Source organism: Cyprinodon variegatus, unplaced genomic scaffold (genome assembly GCF_000732505.1).
Source record: "Cyprinodon variegatus isolate N-32 unplaced genomic scaffold, C_variegatus-1.0 Scaffold647, whole genome shotgun sequence".
Classification (NCBI taxonomy): Eukaryota; Metazoa; Chordata; class Actinopteri; order Cyprinodontiformes; family Cyprinodontidae; genus Cyprinodon; species Cyprinodon variegatus.
Genome location: NW_015151100.1, coordinates 87,618 through 106,819, shown reverse-complemented (window position 1 = coordinate 106,819; position 19,202 = coordinate 87,618). Strand labels below are relative to the sequence as shown.

The 19,202-nt window shown below is 37.2% G+C and overlaps 1 protein-coding gene across 4 annotated transcripts in view; it reads left to right on the top strand.

Moving 5' to 3' along the window:
* Nucleotides 1–19,202, top strand: part of plxnb2 (plexin B2) — a 164,839-nt gene that overhangs the window by 106,559 nt on the left and 39,078 nt on the right. For 3 of the 4 annotated variants that reach the window (XM_015393549.1, XM_015393548.1, XM_015393547.1), the window contains 13 exons: nt 1,250–2,379; nt 3,447–3,635; nt 3,777–3,902; nt 5,360–5,460; nt 6,672–6,798; nt 7,329–7,491; nt 9,589–9,700; nt 10,205–10,313; nt 11,285–11,386; nt 13,700–13,795; nt 14,392–14,479; nt 14,598–14,773; nt 16,888–17,036. In XM_015393549.1, the coding sequence (XP_015249035.1) occupies nt 1,252–2,379; nt 3,447–3,635; nt 3,777–3,902; nt 5,360–5,460; nt 6,672–6,798; nt 7,329–7,491; nt 9,589–9,700; nt 10,205–10,313; nt 11,285–11,386; nt 13,700–13,795; nt 14,392–14,479; nt 14,598–14,773; nt 16,888–17,036 (2,666 nt within the window). In that variant the 5' untranslated portion in view covers nt 1,250–1,251. The remainder of the gene's footprint in view (nt 1–1,249; nt 2,380–3,446; nt 3,636–3,776; nt 3,903–5,359; nt 5,461–6,671; nt 6,799–7,328; nt 7,492–9,588; nt 9,701–10,204; nt 10,314–11,284; nt 11,387–13,699; nt 13,796–14,391; nt 14,480–14,597; nt 14,774–16,887; nt 17,037–19,202) is intronic. The other variant, XM_015393550.1, reaches the window with a different exon arrangement.

Sequence of the window (19,202 nt, the reverse complement as noted above, 5' to 3'; positions counted from 1 at the left end):
ATATTGTCTGATCATGTTTTCCTGAGACAAAACTGTGTTCTTCCTCAGCACCTTGTTTTTGGAGGTGTTTGTGTGCTGAGAGGACAAAGTGCAAATGAAACTGGCTGAAAGCCAAGGACTTTAGGCAGGTCTTTCACTGTTACAGTTTTAGATCTCATCCTTGGCCCTTGGCTCTTTCTTTACCTCCCTAAACAGAAAAAGCTATAGTTTTTGATATTAAGTCAATTAAATCCAAAATGGCATGCCCTTTTTATAACTGCAGCTCGTATTTGAGTCACACACAAACACCTACACTACATGCTGTTAGCTTGAGGCAGTTTTTAAAAAGGTTTTACCCTGATAACTTAACTCTAAAAATACCTTTATGTTTGAAAATGTGAATCACAGTTCACTATATTAGTGTTGCTGAAGCAGTAACCACTTTGTTTTGTGACCTCAGGGTGTAATGATACATCCTGCTCGTGGGGAAAAGGATGAACTAGATTTGGTTTGCAAGATTTTGGAAAAAATAGAATCTCCATGTTTGTTTTTATAGGTAGAAATTTCACAAATTAAAGGGGGAAAAAAAGTGTGTTCTAGCCAAAAATAATGGCCATTTTGACTACACTATACACAGATGTTTTATTTTTTTCTCCATTTTTGGTCTTTATGTAAAAAGGTCACACAAATACCAGTACTTTTGCTTTTAGAGTCCTTGATGATTTCATAAATTACTAACTATATCTTTAAGGAGTCACTTCAGTATTGTCCAGTTTCGGGTCGATCAGTGAAGTAGCAGAAGTAGAACTAGATCTGCTGTGAGTTCCGAGTTCCACCACAATCTAAACATTGCTGAAGTTAGGAATTTCCCAGCCTGAATGAGTATTGAAAAGATGACTCATTCCTTCCCTCCTACCTTCCTTCTTTCTTTCCTGAAATATGTACTTTAGCCCAGTTTATAAGGTACTAATCTCTTTGAGTGACAAAACAATTTTTTTCTAAGTCTCAGGAATCCAAAATTATTACCTTACCACAACCTTAAAGACACTTTTAGTATATGCACTGATGTGTTGGGATAGGCACCAGCACCCCTCGTGACCCCACTCGGGACAAGCGTGTAAGAAAATGGATGGATGGATGGACTGATGTGTTGGGGTTATGTTAACCACCTGATTGCTGTTGAGCAGTAATGTTTTTAGCGTTAGTGTGTTGATATGTGCATTTAACTTCATAAATAATAAAGTACTTCCTTCTCTCCTGTTCCCAACAGAGATGGCAAGCTGGGTCTCTCTTCTTCTCGTCCTCTTATGCCAATCAATATCACAAGCCCAGGAGGAGAGCAGCAACGCCCCCATCCTGGAGTTCATCTCTGAGACCTCCATTAATAATGTGGTTCAGGACCCCCAGACGGGCCGCATTTACCTGGGAGCAAACAACTCCATCTACCAGCTCGGGCCTTCCCTCAAGCTTCAGGCCCGTGCCACGACGGGGCCTAAAAAAGACGCACGCAGCTGTACTCCTCCACATACATCCTGCCAGGACACAAAGCTAATGCCCAACCTCAACAAGCTTCTGCTGATCCATCCATCTAATGGTTCTCTTATAGTCTGTGGGAGTCGGTACAGAGGCATCTGCTCCCTCCTCAACCTGTCCAACGTGGAACAGGAGATTCATTACAGTGACAATAGAGGAGAGAGGACTTATGTAGCTAGCATAGAGGATAATGTGAATGTGGTTGGAGTCATGTCCTACTACACAAAGGATGGACAAAATTTCAGCGTGTTTGTTGTGGGGAAGGGCTACGGAAGCTTGGACAGTACAAAACTCATTAGCACAAGAATCCTTGAGAACTACAACGACTGGGTCGTGTTTGAGAACATCATTGAGGCTTCAACAGTACAGACAACGGCTTTTGTTCCAAAATACTTACATGATTTCAGGCATGCCTTCAAAGAGGATGGTTTTGTGTATTTTATCTTTTCTCGGACCCTTGACGGTACGGATAACAAAAACCTGACTTTTGTCTCCCGTCTCTGTGAAGACGACCATCATTACTACTCCCACACAGAGCTGCAGTTAAACTGTGGTCCAGAAAACCAATACAACAAAGTTCAAGCAGCTTTTGTGGCCTCTCCAGGAAAAGAGCTGGCAAAGGCCATGACCGAGTCAATTGATTACGGGAAGGTAAATTCATGGAGCAAGGTCCTTTTTATGGTGGCAAGTGCGGATGAAGATGAAAGTAAGTCAGCTCTATGCATGTATCCCATGAACTCAATCAACGAACGGCTGGTGGACATCATCAGCGCGTGTTACAGTGACAGTGGGAAGATTTCTGGGTCTCCAGCTGTGGATATCCCCTACTCTTCCAAAACAGAAGAATTCTGCACTGCAAACATTGGGGTAAGTGCTCTATAAAAATAATATTCATACACCTTCAGATTTATTATATGTTAATAGTAATCTGTTAATATGATAATTAGCACTTCATTCCTTGACATAATTGCTTTCTAAAATTAATATGACTTTTTATGCTTAGAATATGCACTATAAATGGCCACCCAGGAATCTGTAAAGAGTAGGCACTTGCAAAAACACTCCTTGTCAGATGATGTATTAACATTTATAAAATCTCCAACCAGAGTACTGGTCTGGCCCAAATTATTCTTACATACCATGACAGATTTAGATTAGTCAACCAAGGCGTTTTAAAGTTTTAGATAATGACAATTTCAAAATGTTAAAACATTTTAAACAGGAAAATGTCATGTTCAAAATTATGGTAACCCATTTACAATACATTGGGAAAGAGGTTTTAGTTGGATCAGAGCAAGTTATTTGGTTCTTATAATTTCTGAATTTTTTTAGCATTCCTCCACTGGTATTGTTGTTGATCATGCAAGTCTTTCATGCTGAAGGGCCTCTATGCCATAATTTGCCCTATCTTGGTCCTACCCAATTTAGGCCTCCGGCTGGGCCAGTACAATAAGATGCTTTAAATGTAATCAGTCAAACCTCTTCCAGTAAACTGTAAAATGTTTTAAATCATTCTTAAATACAAGAATGTTTTATTCTAACTTGTTAAAGAAGAGAAAAAATAAGTCACAAGTTGTCCTCAATCAAATTTCTATTTTTAATTTATTGCCTAAGTTACTTGTATATTTTTTTTGTTTCCCCACACTGAGCTATATCTTTTTCACATAGGCTGTCCAATCAGGCTCAATAGGGCTTTTTGGAGGGGGGGGGATATGATGTGACATTATATCTTTGCTTTTTCAATGGAGAAAAATAATGTATGTTAAGTTCTGTAAAACCAAAAAGTATACCACTATACAGATGGGGTCAATATAATTTATCCACAAAAAAGTGCAGATTAATTTGTATTCAAGGAGTATTGCATTCCATTATGTTCACAAAAAAGGAAGGATAATATAATCTAACATGTCTCTGCATTATTGTTTACTTTCTAGAAAGACATGTTGAAAAGCTTCAAGTGTGGTGCAGATTTTTTGCCATCCCCTTTGGCAAGCAAGCCAAAATTTGCCTTAAATGCCAAGGCAGTGTGGACCACTTCAAGCCTACTGACCGCTGTGGCTGTTGCTGTGGAGAACGATCACACCATTGCTTTCTTGGGCAACAACAAGGGGGAGGTCTTCAAGGTGGTGTTATTTCCTCCATTTTTTTCCCTCACCTTTTTTGTTTCTGGTCTTTTCTCTAACCCTCCATCAGAGGCAGCTGGTGTGAGGTTAAAAACGAGGCTCATGTCTGACAGTGTTGGCCTTTCATTCTTCTTTTCCCAGGTACATCTCACGGCAGTTGCAGAGGAATATGGCAAGGCTCCTGGCGACACTATTGGGGAGAAGGTTAACAAGAACCTGTTCTTTGACCTCAGTCACAGCCACCTCTACATCACCACAGAGAAAAGGGTATGTTGTGGCATGCTTCTATCAAAAACATAATATTTAAACAGGTTAAAAACATCAGAAGTGGTGGTCTTCATAGAAAGCAGCTGCTTTGAGCTGGAGCTCACAGCCAATTGCAGTTTCATCTCAAATATCACTGTGATAAAAAGATGTGGAGTCCTTCAGGTTACATCCATGGAGGCAGTAAGGGTCCTTTTTAGATGTTCATTTTTATTAAAATGACTAACCTGGTACCTAAGATGTTTTTCTTTTATTTTTAAAGAAAATATCATCCAAACATTGCATTCTTTCTTCTTATGCCTGTGTCCTGACATTTATTTCTTTAGTTTCGGTGAGGCTTGGACTCTTCACCTTTCCAATCAAACCATATTAGGAATTCTGCTCCTGAAACAGTCTAGGAAATTAAAGTGAAATTATATTAACTAGTGTTATAAGCTATATTCAGTCAAATTTCTTGGTCCCTTATATCAATTAGTCATTTAAAGAAAAAAAGAGTCAGAGCACAGTTCTTACAATAAATCTAATCCATCCCGCTCACATACTTAAAAAACATAACTATAGTTTATAGCTTGGCTGCAAAATATTCCTCCTGATATTAAAAATTGTATTTTGTTTATTTTGTCCAAACTGGATCTGACCCAATGCATAATATCTTATTTTTTTGCTGTGTTTTTTTTTTTTTGCTTTATACATCCTAGGTAAAAACTAATAAAATAAAATCAACAGATGCATTCTTAGTCAACGTACAGCAGAATTGAGATATCCAACACCATATTTTGACAAAATAACTGCACCGTGTGTAGACAGCAAAACTGATTTTAACTTTGATTTCCTTCATTCAGTCGTTTTCAGCCAGTCTAACAGCAGAGAGATGCAAGGTTAAAGGGTGACTTGTACTATATCAAAACAGGTTTGAATGACATGATGTTCAGCTGCGTTGAAAGCAACAAGCGTTCTTAGCTCTGCCAAGCTCAGTCGAAAGCGGCGCTGAATGCCAACTTTTTTACAGAAAGGAAAGATGTGAATCCTTTTAAAATATGGTGAATATTTTTAGACTGCTTCTCCTGGAACACATTCATGGTGGTAAATAATTGTATCAGAGCTGGATAGAAAAAAATAAAATATGCAACTTTCTCTGAGAAATACAGGAGCTATTTCATATACATTTTGATGATGGTACAAGCACTTAGTCTGAAAAATACTGAAAGCATAGAGTAGCATCTAATGGAAGTGCATGGGGTAATTACATAGGTAGTTCCTTTCTATCAGCCAATACAGTAAACATTTACTGAATGCTCCGAGTAAATTGTTTCAGTAATTGAACATGACCTTGTGCTTTGACAGGAACACTCCTCTAGCAAATCAGAAGGAATTTCTAGTTGAACACCTCCTGTTTTGTGCAATGTCTCCCGCGAGGTGCACTGTTTGATCCTGTTTTATTCTATTTTGTGATCCTGAAGATCACCAAGGTGCCGGTGCAGACATGCCTCCAAAAGACGGACTGCCAATCTTGCATGGCACTGAGGGATCCTTACTGCGGCTGGTGTGTCCTGGAGGGCCGGTGAGAAGCTTGCATTTGCAAAAACACGTCTGCATGAACCTACAGATATATATGCACTAAAAACACCTACTATACCATCTATAATATACACAGTAGGATATTTGTTCGGTGTGTTTTGTTGCAGACACTTTTAGTATCCCGTGGTGTTTATATTCCATCTTCTGTTGTCCACACAGCCGTAAGGAATTAAAGCTGTTTGTCAGCATCATGCAGTGTAGCCAGACTGCAATTTACTCTCATCAGCCTATATTTATCAGGGTCTGCAGAGTAGAAAGGTGTGATTGTATCATATGTAACACAGGGATATTAAAGTTTTTTGCTAGTCTTGATATAAAATGTATGATTTAGGCAGTGTTTCACAGGATAACCAATTGTTGATCTGTAAGTCTGTCTACTTTAACAGAAAATAAAGAATACCAGTAATGTATAGCATTAATGTAAGTTTGGGAAAAAAAGTGTAACTTCACTTAAAGTCATCTTTCCTCTCAAAAAGTACAAAATAATTGATTCAAACTATTTAGATGTTTTGCTTTATCATGATTTCAATATATCCTGAAATGCTGTTCTAACTTGTAAGACAGAGTTACCTCAACAGCAGTGATGGGTGGTGTTCCTTCAGTTTCCATAGATGCTTTTTATTCCTGACTTAAACATTTTTAAACAACATATATGTTTTTGTAAGTAAGTGCAGTAGCCTTATTTCAGCCAGCATGGCTGGGCGGCCCTAACCTGTGGTCCTTCTGACCCGGGAAAACCCAGTCAGATCATTTCTCCTTATTCTCATTCAAAAGTCTTTGTACTGCAGGAACATATGACTGAAAACTTTGCTTGTATCAAACAAACTAGTAATACCGGTTAGTAAATGGGGATATTTATTTCAGAGTTTTAAGAAAATAGTGGGAAAAGGTCATTGTATTTCCAGTTTCTTCCAAGAGAGAGTCAATAGTCTTCCTTATATGGTAATTTTATACACCCTGAAGCTTAAATTAAATAAAACTATTAATGAGTCTAGAAGCATTTTAATGGCTTTATGCTTTTGAAAGTTTTTTTTTTTTTTAAATATACATATTTTTTTCTTAAGGTCAGTTTGTTGTCAAGCCATTATTCACAAAGAAAATGTAAATTCTGCCACATTCTGTGGCGTTGGGGAGGAAATTGTTGAGGGGATGTGGAGCAGATTCTGAAGGAGGTTGTTCATCCTTCATTTGCAGGTGTACCAGAAGGTCTGAGTGCCGCCGGGCAGAGGAGAAGAACGGCTGGCTTTGGAGCCCCGGGCAGCAGTGTCTCAAAATTGTATCCTTCCATCCACAAAACCTTTCCTGCAGAAAAACTGGCAAGGTAAATGACTCCTTATTTACTCAGTTCTTTTATTCCTCTCTCTGGTTTAAATACTTTTTAAACTAACTTCTGTTATTTGAGTTATCTGGCCAACTGTTTACACTGTAAGTCAGAGATCCTAGTCTCTGGGTCTTCCTCTGTATTGATCCATCCAACTTTCCTATTATAACCACAATGGTTTATTGGGACGTTCACTCTAAAGATGGAGAGACTCTCTTATGTGCTTTGCTTCTAAAATGGTTTTCCCCATTCCACTGCTTTCATTTTTTTCTGTCCCTCTACTTCTGACTCACTTGGATTTCCATCAAAAGCATGTCTCCTCCTTTCTTACTCTCAATCAATCTCCCGTCTTTCAGAAGGAAATTGTTTCTTGTTTAGTGACTGCTGTTTGAGAGGTGTTAGAATCATTAACAGAGCAGAGAAATTAACTCTGGTCTTTTTTTAATCAAAGTGTGTGTGAGGAGCATCATTGATTTTAGCCACAATCAATTGATTGTAAGCACTCTGTGTTGTTTTTTGTTTTTTTTAAGCAGATCCAGATCAACATCCCGTCTCTTCCTGCTATCGGACCCTCTGACCGTCTTCAGTGCCACATCGGATCATTTAAAAGTGAAGGCTCCATGTTTGACTCCAGTCAAGTCTCCTGCGATCTGCCACAGCCTTCACTTATCCCGAAAACACCTAAGGACAAAGGTCTGGCCTGTCTGAACAGCCTACTTTTTAGTGACAAATTCAGTTTATTTGAGGTGCCTTGCTAAAGTATCGAAACCCTTTTTAGCTGCCCCACATTATGTTACATTACTGCTTTATTCTTCAGTGTCTTTTATTTGTATTTCTTATGTAAACGAACACAAAGCAACACATTAAATATAAATGAAATTAACAAATAACTGTTTAGTTGCAGTAGAATTATACATGGTGTTCAAATTAGCTTTGCCTTAGTCCTCGACACGGCCGACCCGGGTTTGAATCCGACCTGTGATCCTTTGCCGCATGTCTCTCCCCCTCGCTCATACCCCCTTTCCTGTCAGGTTAATGTCAAAAAAATACAAGCCACTAGTGCCGTAAAAACTAAAAAAGATTAGCTTTCCTAACATAAATTCAAGCATCTTTGTTTTATATGAAGCCTCATAAACCATGATACTCCCAAGAAAAAAAACCCAGAATCAGTGCTTTGTAAACCTACTGTTTGCTGCAATTAAAGCTGCGAGTATTAAGGGTTGGGTTCAATCTGCAAAGCAGAGAATGACGACGATGTATATACTCATTCTTCTTTTTAAGAACATATATGGAAAATGAATCCAGTCTAAACAAAGCTGCTGCAGCAAATGCAAAATAGTTTTAACGGCAACATGGTGAAGTATGTTACTTGAGGTAATTAATGAGGCTCTTTCCCTCATCAGCAGACCTTAGGTAAAAGAGAACCGGCAGATTTTTTCTCTACATCAATTCAGTAAAGTTTTTTCCAGGCAGCAATGGAAGAAACAGGCACTAAAGCCTTTTTCCCTCAGCCAGAGGAGGAATAATTAGAGACAAATATATGCTGCTTGTGAGTAAAGTTGTTTCTGTCATCTTCTGTGGTTACAGAAGCAGGTGAGTGAACACGGTACATAGAGGAGAGGGTTGAAATCTCATGGATGTTTTTGTCACTGATATACTGTAATCAGTTTGTATGAAAGTCCATTCCAGCACATTAACTCAGGTAGAGTTTACTGCCACATGGGTCTGTGATTAATTAAGTAACACAAACTTATTCCTAGCTAAACATAAGCAAACAATTTTATTATACCAACAAAAAAAAAAACAACTAAGATTTGTTTGTTACGTCTTCCAGAAAAATAACTACTATTCCCAATTAATAACCATCTGGTTCTGCTGCTTACAGCAAGTCTGTCCACCTTTTATATTTGTCATTAACTCTCTTCCACTCTCTATATACTTTGGAGTAACCATTTTGCAGGGAATAATTCACAACAGGACAAATCACGATAGCTGATAGCAACTGCATGGGTTGACAAGTGGTCTTGTCAATTGTTTTTTTTAATGTTTTGGATTTTTTTGACTTGGTCATTCAAAGTCAGGAGGCTCCAGTTGCTAGTTTAGGGGTTTGTCATCATCTTGCAAAGTGAACCTCCACCTCAGTTTAAAGTCTTTTTCAGTGGCATCCTACTTCCCACAGTATAACACTGCCACCGCTATGTTTTGAAGTGGAAACACTGGTCACCAATATAGAGTTTGAAAGTTCCATGTTGTCTCATTTGAGAGCTTCATTAATATTTTCTGTTCTTTAGTTAGCTCATTGCAAAATGCATATGGGACTGCTGGTTTTGCTTCCCTGTTACTCTTCTTACTGATATTATAGAAGGGTATTTTTTATGCTTTTTATAATTATTTCCAGCTTTGTGTCGGTCTATCAAGAATTATAAATTATTTGGTTAGACATTTATAATCTCTGTTGAAGCCATTTCTATAGTCCTAGTTTTAATTCTGTCATATGAATTTTAAGATAAAAACAACATATTTCAAAATGTTTAGATTATCTTTCTATATCATGACAGAATCTATGACTCCATGTTGTTTGTTTCTTGTGGTGTTTGCATATTTTTCTGGCTGGTAGACACTCCTGAGTCAAAAAAACAGAAGATTTGCTTCAGTGATTTACAATTTCTGTTAAAGACTGTTTTTACTGGACCACTAGTTTCTCTAGACTTGATGAGTACATGTTAAATTTGTGCTTTTTGTGCCATGTTATTATCTTCAAAGAGCTTAATCATAATACTCTCTCCTTAGATTTTGTGGCTGTTTCAGTTATGGTTTCCGTCAACGAGACAGTGGAGCTGGCAATGAGGGAATTCAAGTTCTACAACTGTGCTGCCACTGTGAGGAAATCAGAAAACACACCGTGAGTAAGATTGTTACCTATCAGTTCTGCTCCGTCACTCAACAAAATGCACAGTGACACTGAACACGGCATCGGCTTGACAAGTCTGATGTAAATTTATCACCACGCATGAACAGATGAGAGATCAAGGTTCTGTTTGTAAATTGTGATGCATGGTGGTTTTGAATGCACCTCTCGCATTTTTTGTGCCTTTATTACCAAACTGAGGAAATTGCCTGTGTTCCTTTTTCATTAATCAAAAAATGAAAGTCGATCACACCCGTCCCCCCATCCCCCATCCTCCATATTTTTTCTTCATTTCTTTCACACTGAGGCATTTGTGATGAACGAGCTTTGCTTATGTGAAGTTGCAGAAATCCATTTCAATGTTAGCTGCATAGATTTTTGTGCCGGACGCTCTCTGATGAGTTTGCATGTTTTCAAATTTTGTTGGCATGTGCTTTTACTTGTGTGCAATAATCTAAAGATGTATATAAAATGCTTTGATATTATTGTGTCTTCTAGGTGCACAGCATGTGTAACTAGTCCATGGGGCTGCCAGTGGAACACGTATGATCATACGTGCAGCGACCAAGATGACAACAGCGGGGGTCCTATCATTAAACACCGTAAGGTCAGTCCTAGCAGAACGTTCATGTGTTCAACCACTTGGACTTTGTGCATGTGAAATTACCCCAGACCAGGTCGTTTTTTAAATACTTTGAATTGTTTCTTGTTTTGTGATTTTTTTAACTATAAAAAGACGTAAATACATTTAATTACAATTTTATGCAAACCAACAGAGACTAGTGGAATTGGGAAGTTGAAAAAAAGAAATTTTTAATTACGATCAGATCTGAAAAGTGTGGTGTACATTTGTATTCAGCCTTCTTATTCTGCTAATAAAATCACCTGTAACAACCTGCTTTATGATGTCACCTAACCATCAAACAAGGTCCACCTTTGTGTCTTTAAATTATGCTGAGATGTCGATATCCACACCTGCTGACAGAACATGAAAGGAAAGCCTTAATTAGAAATTGCCATGATGTCCAAAGTTGCTCTGGAGGACTGACGGAGAAAAACAGCTCAAACAGCCACATGCTGTACAAAGTTTAGATTGTGAGGGGAACATTTAAATACATGCCACACTTTTCTGGTTTCTTTATTAAAACAAACTGAAAAATAAATCCTCACTCGTTCTCTTTATGTTTCATATATGTATGCCCTGTGTGGTGTCAGTTTGTGACATGTAATACTAATAGATTTGGTTTATGAGGTGAAGTTTAAAAAAATAAATAAAGTTAAGGTGCACAGGGTATGCATACCTTTGTATAACACTATATCTGATTATCACACAGGATGCAGCAGCAGAGCAATGCACAGTCTTCCTGAAAATTAATAAAAACGCAAATCCCTCAATCAGCTGCCAACATCCTCTATAACAAATGCTAAGGGCAGAAGATATCAATTTACAAGTCAGCAGATGTTCCAGCGATACACTTATCTGTTGCCACAGATGAGGGCTTCTGTTAAGTGGCTTGCATGTTTGAAATGCAGATCATTTAAAGCGGGCGTGTCTGACTTGCTGTCATGTGTTTTCAGGGATTAGAGTGTCCTCTGTTTGAGAATCCAGATCCAAGTCTGATCCCAGTGGGCATCAAGACTAAGATCAGTTTTGAAGGGATCAATTTAAGCAACTACAAGGTAATGTATATTCTTGGATTAAAACAGCGCTTTCTGCTTCATTAAAAAACAAAAGCTACTCTTGAGCAAAAAGCAAAAAGAGGAAGCAGAGGCTGGATGTGTTAAATTCCATTAATCAGCTAAATCACAACAGGAAGCCATTACAGGAAAGTGAAATGGTAGATGCACTGTATTTATGTAGCTCTCTGATAGTTTTATTGACCGCTCAAAGTGCTTAGAACACAAGCCACATTCATACGCATTTATGCCACATTTTTATGTCTTACATAAGGCACTTCTTCCATAACAGACAAGCTAATACATCAACTGAGAGATTTACCAGTGTTACTAAGAAAAAAGTCGACATGTGGGCTAGACTAGCCGATGTTTAAGGACCTACCTTCTGATTAATGGTGCACTCCCCGTGCCCTCTTTAGTCGTCACTTCTGATTAAGACTTTATGATTGCCAGGACTTTATCCAACTTTGTGACCAAACTTGGCAATTCTGTGTGCTTTTATCAGAAGCTGTCTGATCCTGAAGAATGTATAATGTCACCTATAATTTGCTAACAGTATAATCATCACAGTGTAAAGGATCACTCTGCATGTATATTTTTTTCTATGCTAAAGGAAAAGGTCAGTTATATAGCACATTGCAATACGGCTTTTATAAGGATCAGTAGATGCACCTGTAGCTGAGTCTGATTTTGACCAATGCAGATGTTTTTGTGTGTATGTGCAAAAACACTCTCAGGTGTCATACGGTTCTACCCCTACAATGCTCCAGTCTTATTTTATAGAAAAAGACTAAGAGATATGCACAAAAAAATAAAATGTTTTAACTACATATGTGCTCCCAAAAGCAAACAAAAAGGTTTATGCATTGGCTGATTTTTAGACCTTAAGATCGGCATAAGATCGGGTTAATTTATTTTCATAATTTACTCTGAAAATAGTATTGTAGAAAAGAGTCTATAAGGAGATATTAAAATTATATTTTTGAATATTTGATTAGTTTTACTACAGTAGTTTTACTACAGAATTATGCTACTGCTAATTATGCTATTTTATTTGTCTATTGTATTTTTAGCTTTAAAGGCATCTTGCTTTTTCTCTTTGTACTCTATATAAGCTACTGGAACCAGAATTTCCCTGAAGGAGTAATCCCAAGGGATACATAAAGTTGAGTCTAAGTCTATGAGAAACAGTACTGGCTTCTTAGTGTGCTATTCAAGCATAGTGGTTTAAATATTTTCAAGTAGAAAATGTGGTTAAAAAGTACACAAGCATTAGGGATCATAGCAGCCTTAAGAGGACGGAAAATAAAAGGCCAATCAAAAGTTTGCGCTGGATTCAGAGCTTTTAAAGGCACACAAACGTGTGTGGTGACTTTAAACTCTCAGATTACTTTTAAGTAGAGTTGGATTAATACTCCGGCCAGTCAATATTTTTGGCATATGTTGGTGTTTTTTTTTCTTGTATGGTATTGGCTGATATATGCATATGTTCACGACTGGTTATTGTTATTAGCAGCCTAATTATACTTATTAGCAGCCGTGCCTTAAGATCACTTGAAGCGCATGCATTTCCATTTCATCCACTATCTATTGATTATGTTTGTTTTAAATTGTTAATGTTTCTTTTTATTAAGTTTAAGACTTTTGTAACCTTTATCATTATCATTGTTGTCATGTAAATAGAGGAAGAGAAAGTGATATCGGTCTGAAGAATAAGACTAAAATAAACAGCAGTACGTATAAAGGGTTGTTAGTATGATGTCAAAATAATTGTTACCAGCATCAGCATTAAAAAAAACTGTACCGGTCAATCTCATTCAACCAGAGACTTCTTAAGAAGGGCTAAATTAAGGGGAAATAACTGGGCTGTTTCCAATTAGTCCTCTTTTCAGACAAGAGAAATTTTTTTATTTTATTCATCAATCATGGTACCACAGTATGGAGCAACAGTGGAAAGGCACATAACGCAAACACTTAAGGTTTATTGTAAGGTTTCCACTGTTGTTGACCTTCATTAGTATTTCTGAGTATTCAGGCCAAAAGTAGAATCTAATACATACTTTTCAGAATGTCCTCTTTTTTTTTTTTTTTTTTTTTTTAACTGAAATCACAGTACTGTCTCAGATAATATTGAAATTTTCTGAGAAACTGCATTTTGGATTTTTTTATTTGGTATAAGTAATAATCAATATTAACCTAAACACTTCAATGCATCACTTTGTGTGTAATAAATCTGGATAATTCACACATTTCCATCAAGATGCTTTTTCTATGTGAATGCATCAAAGTCACGGTTTCCTCTCTGTGGTCACGCAGGGTCGAGTTTTCACCATCGGCACGGAGCTGATGAAAAATGTAGAGGAAGAAGTTATCAGTGAAAGCGAGTCGTTCTACAATTTTAGCGGCTTCAATGTAAGTATATCACAGCAATATATTTCAGCACAGCACTTTGGTGTTTTCCTCAGTTTTGGCAGCGATCCTTCTCTACTTAACACACTCCTAAACTACAGCTGGGTTGTGGAGCTTCTGCTTAGTGCACTTTATGGTGTTACATAATGAGTTGCATATAGTGTTGCAAAGGCATCATTTTTTGCAGCGGATCAGCTTGCATCCGTACTTTGTTTTCATGCCAAAAATTCTATGTGTTGCATAATTATAAATAAAATCCCCCTTTAGCAGCTACTCACAGTCCTTAATATTCTTTAGCTCCCTCTAATGGACAGGCTCTACCCGTTTGAGACATTTTAGCTGCTTCTCTCTACATTAGAAATTCTGTGATTGGGAAACTCAAACCGTACCTTGCCCCCAGCTATGTTCTTTTTCCTACATTGATTTCCTCAGCTGAAAATCTGCCAGACTGGGTATGATTTTTCATTGCTTCTATGTTTTTATTTTTTTCCCTTGGCACCGGGCGGCAGCAGCAGCCCACACTGTTTGAAGAGAACTGTTTAGATGTTATAAATCGATGGATCATATAGTATTTATTCATTCTGTTTTCTATTTTTTAGTTTTCCTACGATAAGTCACCAGAGACCAACATCCTTTTCTATGTGAAGGACAAGGACACTGGAAAGAAGATAGACAGCACTCTAAATGGTTCATTTTGGCCTTTGTTCTATAGTTTGATACATCATTCACAGATAAATGCACTTAAATTTGAAAAGTAAATGTTAATTTGGCAAGCCTTATAATTTGACTCTTACTTTTCATTCAGTCACCCTCTACAACTGCTCCATGGGAAGAGAGGACTGTAGCCTCTGCAAGCATGCTGACCAAAAGTATAGTTGTGTATGGTGCAAGAAGCAGAAAGCATGTGTGTATAAAAAGCTCTGCAGTTCCCAGGAGGAGGAATCCCACAGTGGCGGGTGCCCCGACCCCGAGATCACTAACGTAAGAACATCTGGACCTCACATTTACGTTTAGCAAAGTAACACTGTGTATTCCTCTGGAGCCTGTGAAAACCTGAGAGCATACAGATCTTTGTGATTGGGTTATTGATTGGAGCATTTTATTGGCTGAGCATTGTCTGTCTCAGCTATGTGTTGACAGGAGGTTTGGAAGTCTCCTTGCAAGCATGCTGCAATGTTCCCCTATTATGTCTAGATTGGATCAATATTTTGTTTGTTTACTTGCTCATTGGTGCCTTTTTGTCATTGACACACAAGAAGATCAGTAATTGTGTTGATATAATTCAAACAGAGGTCATCACCAGACATAAAACAGACAAACAAAAACATTGGTTGATGAAAATACTGATGATTAATGGCATTTGTTGGATTGTTTACAGTGTCAGCAAGCTGACAACACCCAATGTTGTTAAAGAATCCCACAGGGTGAATCCTGTTTGTCTGCTTATCCTGGCTTTACCTGCTCATATAAACAGCACCCTGCAAGTATCCAAACAATTCAAACTGCTCCATATTTTGTCACGCTATAGCCAAAACATTATCTTGAATGGCTTGTATTTGATGGATCAACCATTGTGTGAAGATTTTATATTAAGCTCACTTGAAGTTAGTACCCCTAAATGAGCATTGCAGCAACTGTATGGAAGAAAAACAGTCTCATTGGAATCTGCCTTTTTTTAACACTGAATTTTAAACACTGGATTTTTTTACAGCTGCCAAAAAATTCAGCTGCCAAAAACTCAGCTGCATAAATTTGTTTCTCACGTGACCAAATAAGCTAATGTCATTGGCTAGAAGCTGCTCGACTCTATAGAGTGTAGTTTGCTTTGCTTGAGTTTACCAAAAGGTCAACACTTTTGCGGCTGATTTTTTTTCTGGTGAATTTTTAACAGATAAAAATTGAGTGTAAGGAATTCAATGTCTAAAAGAATTCAGTGTTTAAAATTCGATGTTAAAAAAAGGCAGATTCCAATGAGGCTGTTTTTTTTTTTTTTCTTCCATACAACTCCCTTTAGAAATCCTCTAATAGGGGCTTCCAGTCCACCTGCTTATAAGTTCATCTCAGTCCAAACCTAAATAATACAATAGAAAATATTAGTTCTTATGTTGAAGACAAAGGAGCACTGCAGACACATCGGGTTTAAAGCTGTTAGGATATTCAGAGCAGCAGCAATGGTGCCTCTGGAGGAGCAACAGAGATGCATGGCTCAGCAACAAATATATGTTTTCAAGAAAGCTAATAACTGCATTCCAAGTATTAGACATTTTATGTTTTAATTGTAAATTCAAAACAGTTGTTGAAAGCCAAAAAGTATTTTTTCTTCCAATCAAACAAGAGGAATGTGAAGAATGTGTTCTGGTCAGATGAGACCACATAGTTTTGACAAATCTGCAAAACATTTTGTCATACTGTGGGTATGCTCTTCTTGAGCAAGGCAAGTCTGGAGACCGAGTTGGATTAGAACCTTCCAGTAGAACTGTGATCACATATCTACAGTAATAGAATATTTTAGTTCATGGCAAGAGTGGCCTAGTCATAGTTCAGACCTAAATTGAATCCAGAATCTGTGACTAGTCTTGGAAGAAAAAAATCATTTTAAATGATCTCGATCTAATCTACATAAACTTAATCTTTTTTTCCATATAATGGAACAATGCAGAGCAATGTTTAAAGCTGAGATTTGCTGCTTTATTTAGACAGCAAGGTGTTTTTTATTCAATCATAGGGATGCAATTCAGACTCACACCACACTTTTAGAAATTGTATGGATTTAAGAAAAAAATCATAATTTTCTTTCAACCTGTAGTCTTAATAAAATGTACTGAGGTGTGATGAGTTCAAGGTAATCAATTGGACGAATAGAAAAGGGCTGCATAAATACTATAGATTTATTACGTTGAACCTTTACTTTAGACTTCTTATCAGTTAATCGCTTATTCTATACGTGTGCATGTATACAGGACTCATACAATGGTCATATGACCTTGACCATATAGCCTGATGAAACAGAGAATCTTTTGGAATGTTCTTTCTGTGGAAGTAATTGGTTCTTTTAAAATGATTTTTCCCTATAAATGTCCACATCTCCCCTCCAGATCATCCCTCTTTATGGGCCCTTGAAAGGAGGCATTTCTATTACCATCCAGGGCACAAACCTTGGTATTAATAAGGAGGACATCAAAAGCATCACAGTTGTTGGGAAGCCCTGTATCCACCAGGAGGAAAAATATTCAGTCTCCAGAAGGTAATGTGTATAATGTATGAACTGGATCAGAAACGCTGTGTAATGTAAAAATCTGGTAAAATATTTCAATGAGATTTTTCCAAAATCTTATTTTGAACAGTCTCTGTGTTTGGGGTATTTCTTCCACTCCTCATTGTAGCCTGTCTGCATGTTTTATAGCTCATTATTCAACTGTATTGATCTGTGGTTCTGCAGACAGAGGTTGATTTAGTTAAGACTTCTAAAAAGGGACAGATACTGCATATTGTTTTTGAGTAAATGTAAGACAACAGGTCACACTTAGATTTTCTTTCATTGAATTTCATCTGAGGTGAACTTTTTAAGCTGAAAAATATCCTGACTCCATATGTAGTCAGGATTGCTTATGAACACATTCAAACATGACACTATTATAAGGTTATATTTTTTGACTCATTCTTATTTTGCTAAAAATAAATGGTATTATTAGATTAGAGCATCTATGTAAGAAGAAATTATGACTAAGATTCTTAATTGGCTTTTTGTTGAGGCATTTTGTTGAGGAAAAAAAAGAGAGTTTACTGCCAACTTCATAAAATGCGAAGTGTAAGGTTGCTTTAATTAAACTAATGAAAAGTGTCACCAGTAAAATAAACGACGAGGTGTTTCCTGTCATGTGCATTTCCATTTTCACTTAAGTTGGCCCATGCACTGAGGGTGGCTTTGGTCAAATCTTAAGAGCCTGAAAACACATTTGATTTAACAGCATTTATATGGCTGAACAAAACCACAGAAGGAATATTTGTTGCTTTATTTATGTGGTATAAACTTAAAAAAAAACTATAGAAATTCAAGTAGTATGACGTACTCCCTCTAGACTGGTTGCACTGCTGCCATTTTTAAAACTGGCAGATATTTTCCACGGTTGCAACATCTACAGTTTATGAGAAAAACTAGGGAGAACTCTTCTTTAATAAAATTGAGCCACATGTCTAGACTAGGACTCTGTGACTAATTGACATAATTAGCGATGTCAACTATAAAATCCAGGTTGCCGTTTTCCTTAAAATATTACGTTTAATTAATTAATCTTTGTTAATTGTTAAAATACTTGGTTATGGGGAAGGGCTTGGATGCTCTCTAGGGGTTGAAAATAAACATTCATTCAGTGGAAATAAACTAATCCATGTTTCTATGTTTGTTTTTAAGCTGCATTCCCCTTGAGGCATTGATGACAAAAAACCTGATTTGGAATTTCCAGCATTTTTTTCTTAAGAGTCCTGTGTCTTTTAAAAAAATAGTTTCAACAAAAATATCCCTAAAATATTGTTTCCCTATCCTTTCTGAAAACATCGATGCCAAAATTACATCGATGCACCTTATTATGCCAGAGTTATAAGCGCTTTTCACACAACTCCTTGAAAACCAAGGGAGCCAGGCTTCAAAATTAAGCCTAAACAACACGTGATTTTGAATCGCCACCTCTCCGAAAACATTTGATGTACAAACGGGAGACTTTACACAGACCATTTACACCATCGCCACAGCCTCATCAATATTTGTAGAAACATGAATGTGGTCATACTTGTTTACCTATGCCTGCTGAATGATATGTTAAAACAGCCATTTCTGCATCTTTAATACTTTTTGATTTGTTTAGTTCAAAATTGTATTTTTTCCCCCTACTTCAAAGTATTTTCAACAAAAACAGCCTCATAATATTGTTCTCTTGTCCATTCTGAATGAAACGGTTCAGGATTGATGTCAGTACTCCCTACTACGATTCCTGAAAGACAGACTTTTGTTTGAAGCAAGTCTCTCAATTAATTTACATGCAAAAAAGTGAGGCGCTGCATTTAGGGCAGAACTGAGTGGAAATAAGTTTCCATAGCAATGCAGAACCTGTCAAATTTGATTTAGACTTGTTTGTATGGATGGAGGGAAGGATGAATATGTGTTTAACCAAGTACACATGTAGTACACATGTGCAGCCCTCCAACTCACACACACACACTCCCTCCATGTTTTCTTTATAAGAACTTTTTGTCATGCATAATTTGTCAAAATTTGCTACTACATAAAGTAAGTCTACAGAAATTGGACAGAAAAGTATCTTTAGCTGGACAAAGGAATCCATCCATCCATCCATCCATCCATCCATCCATCCATCCATCCATCCATCCATCCATCCATCCATCCATCCATCCA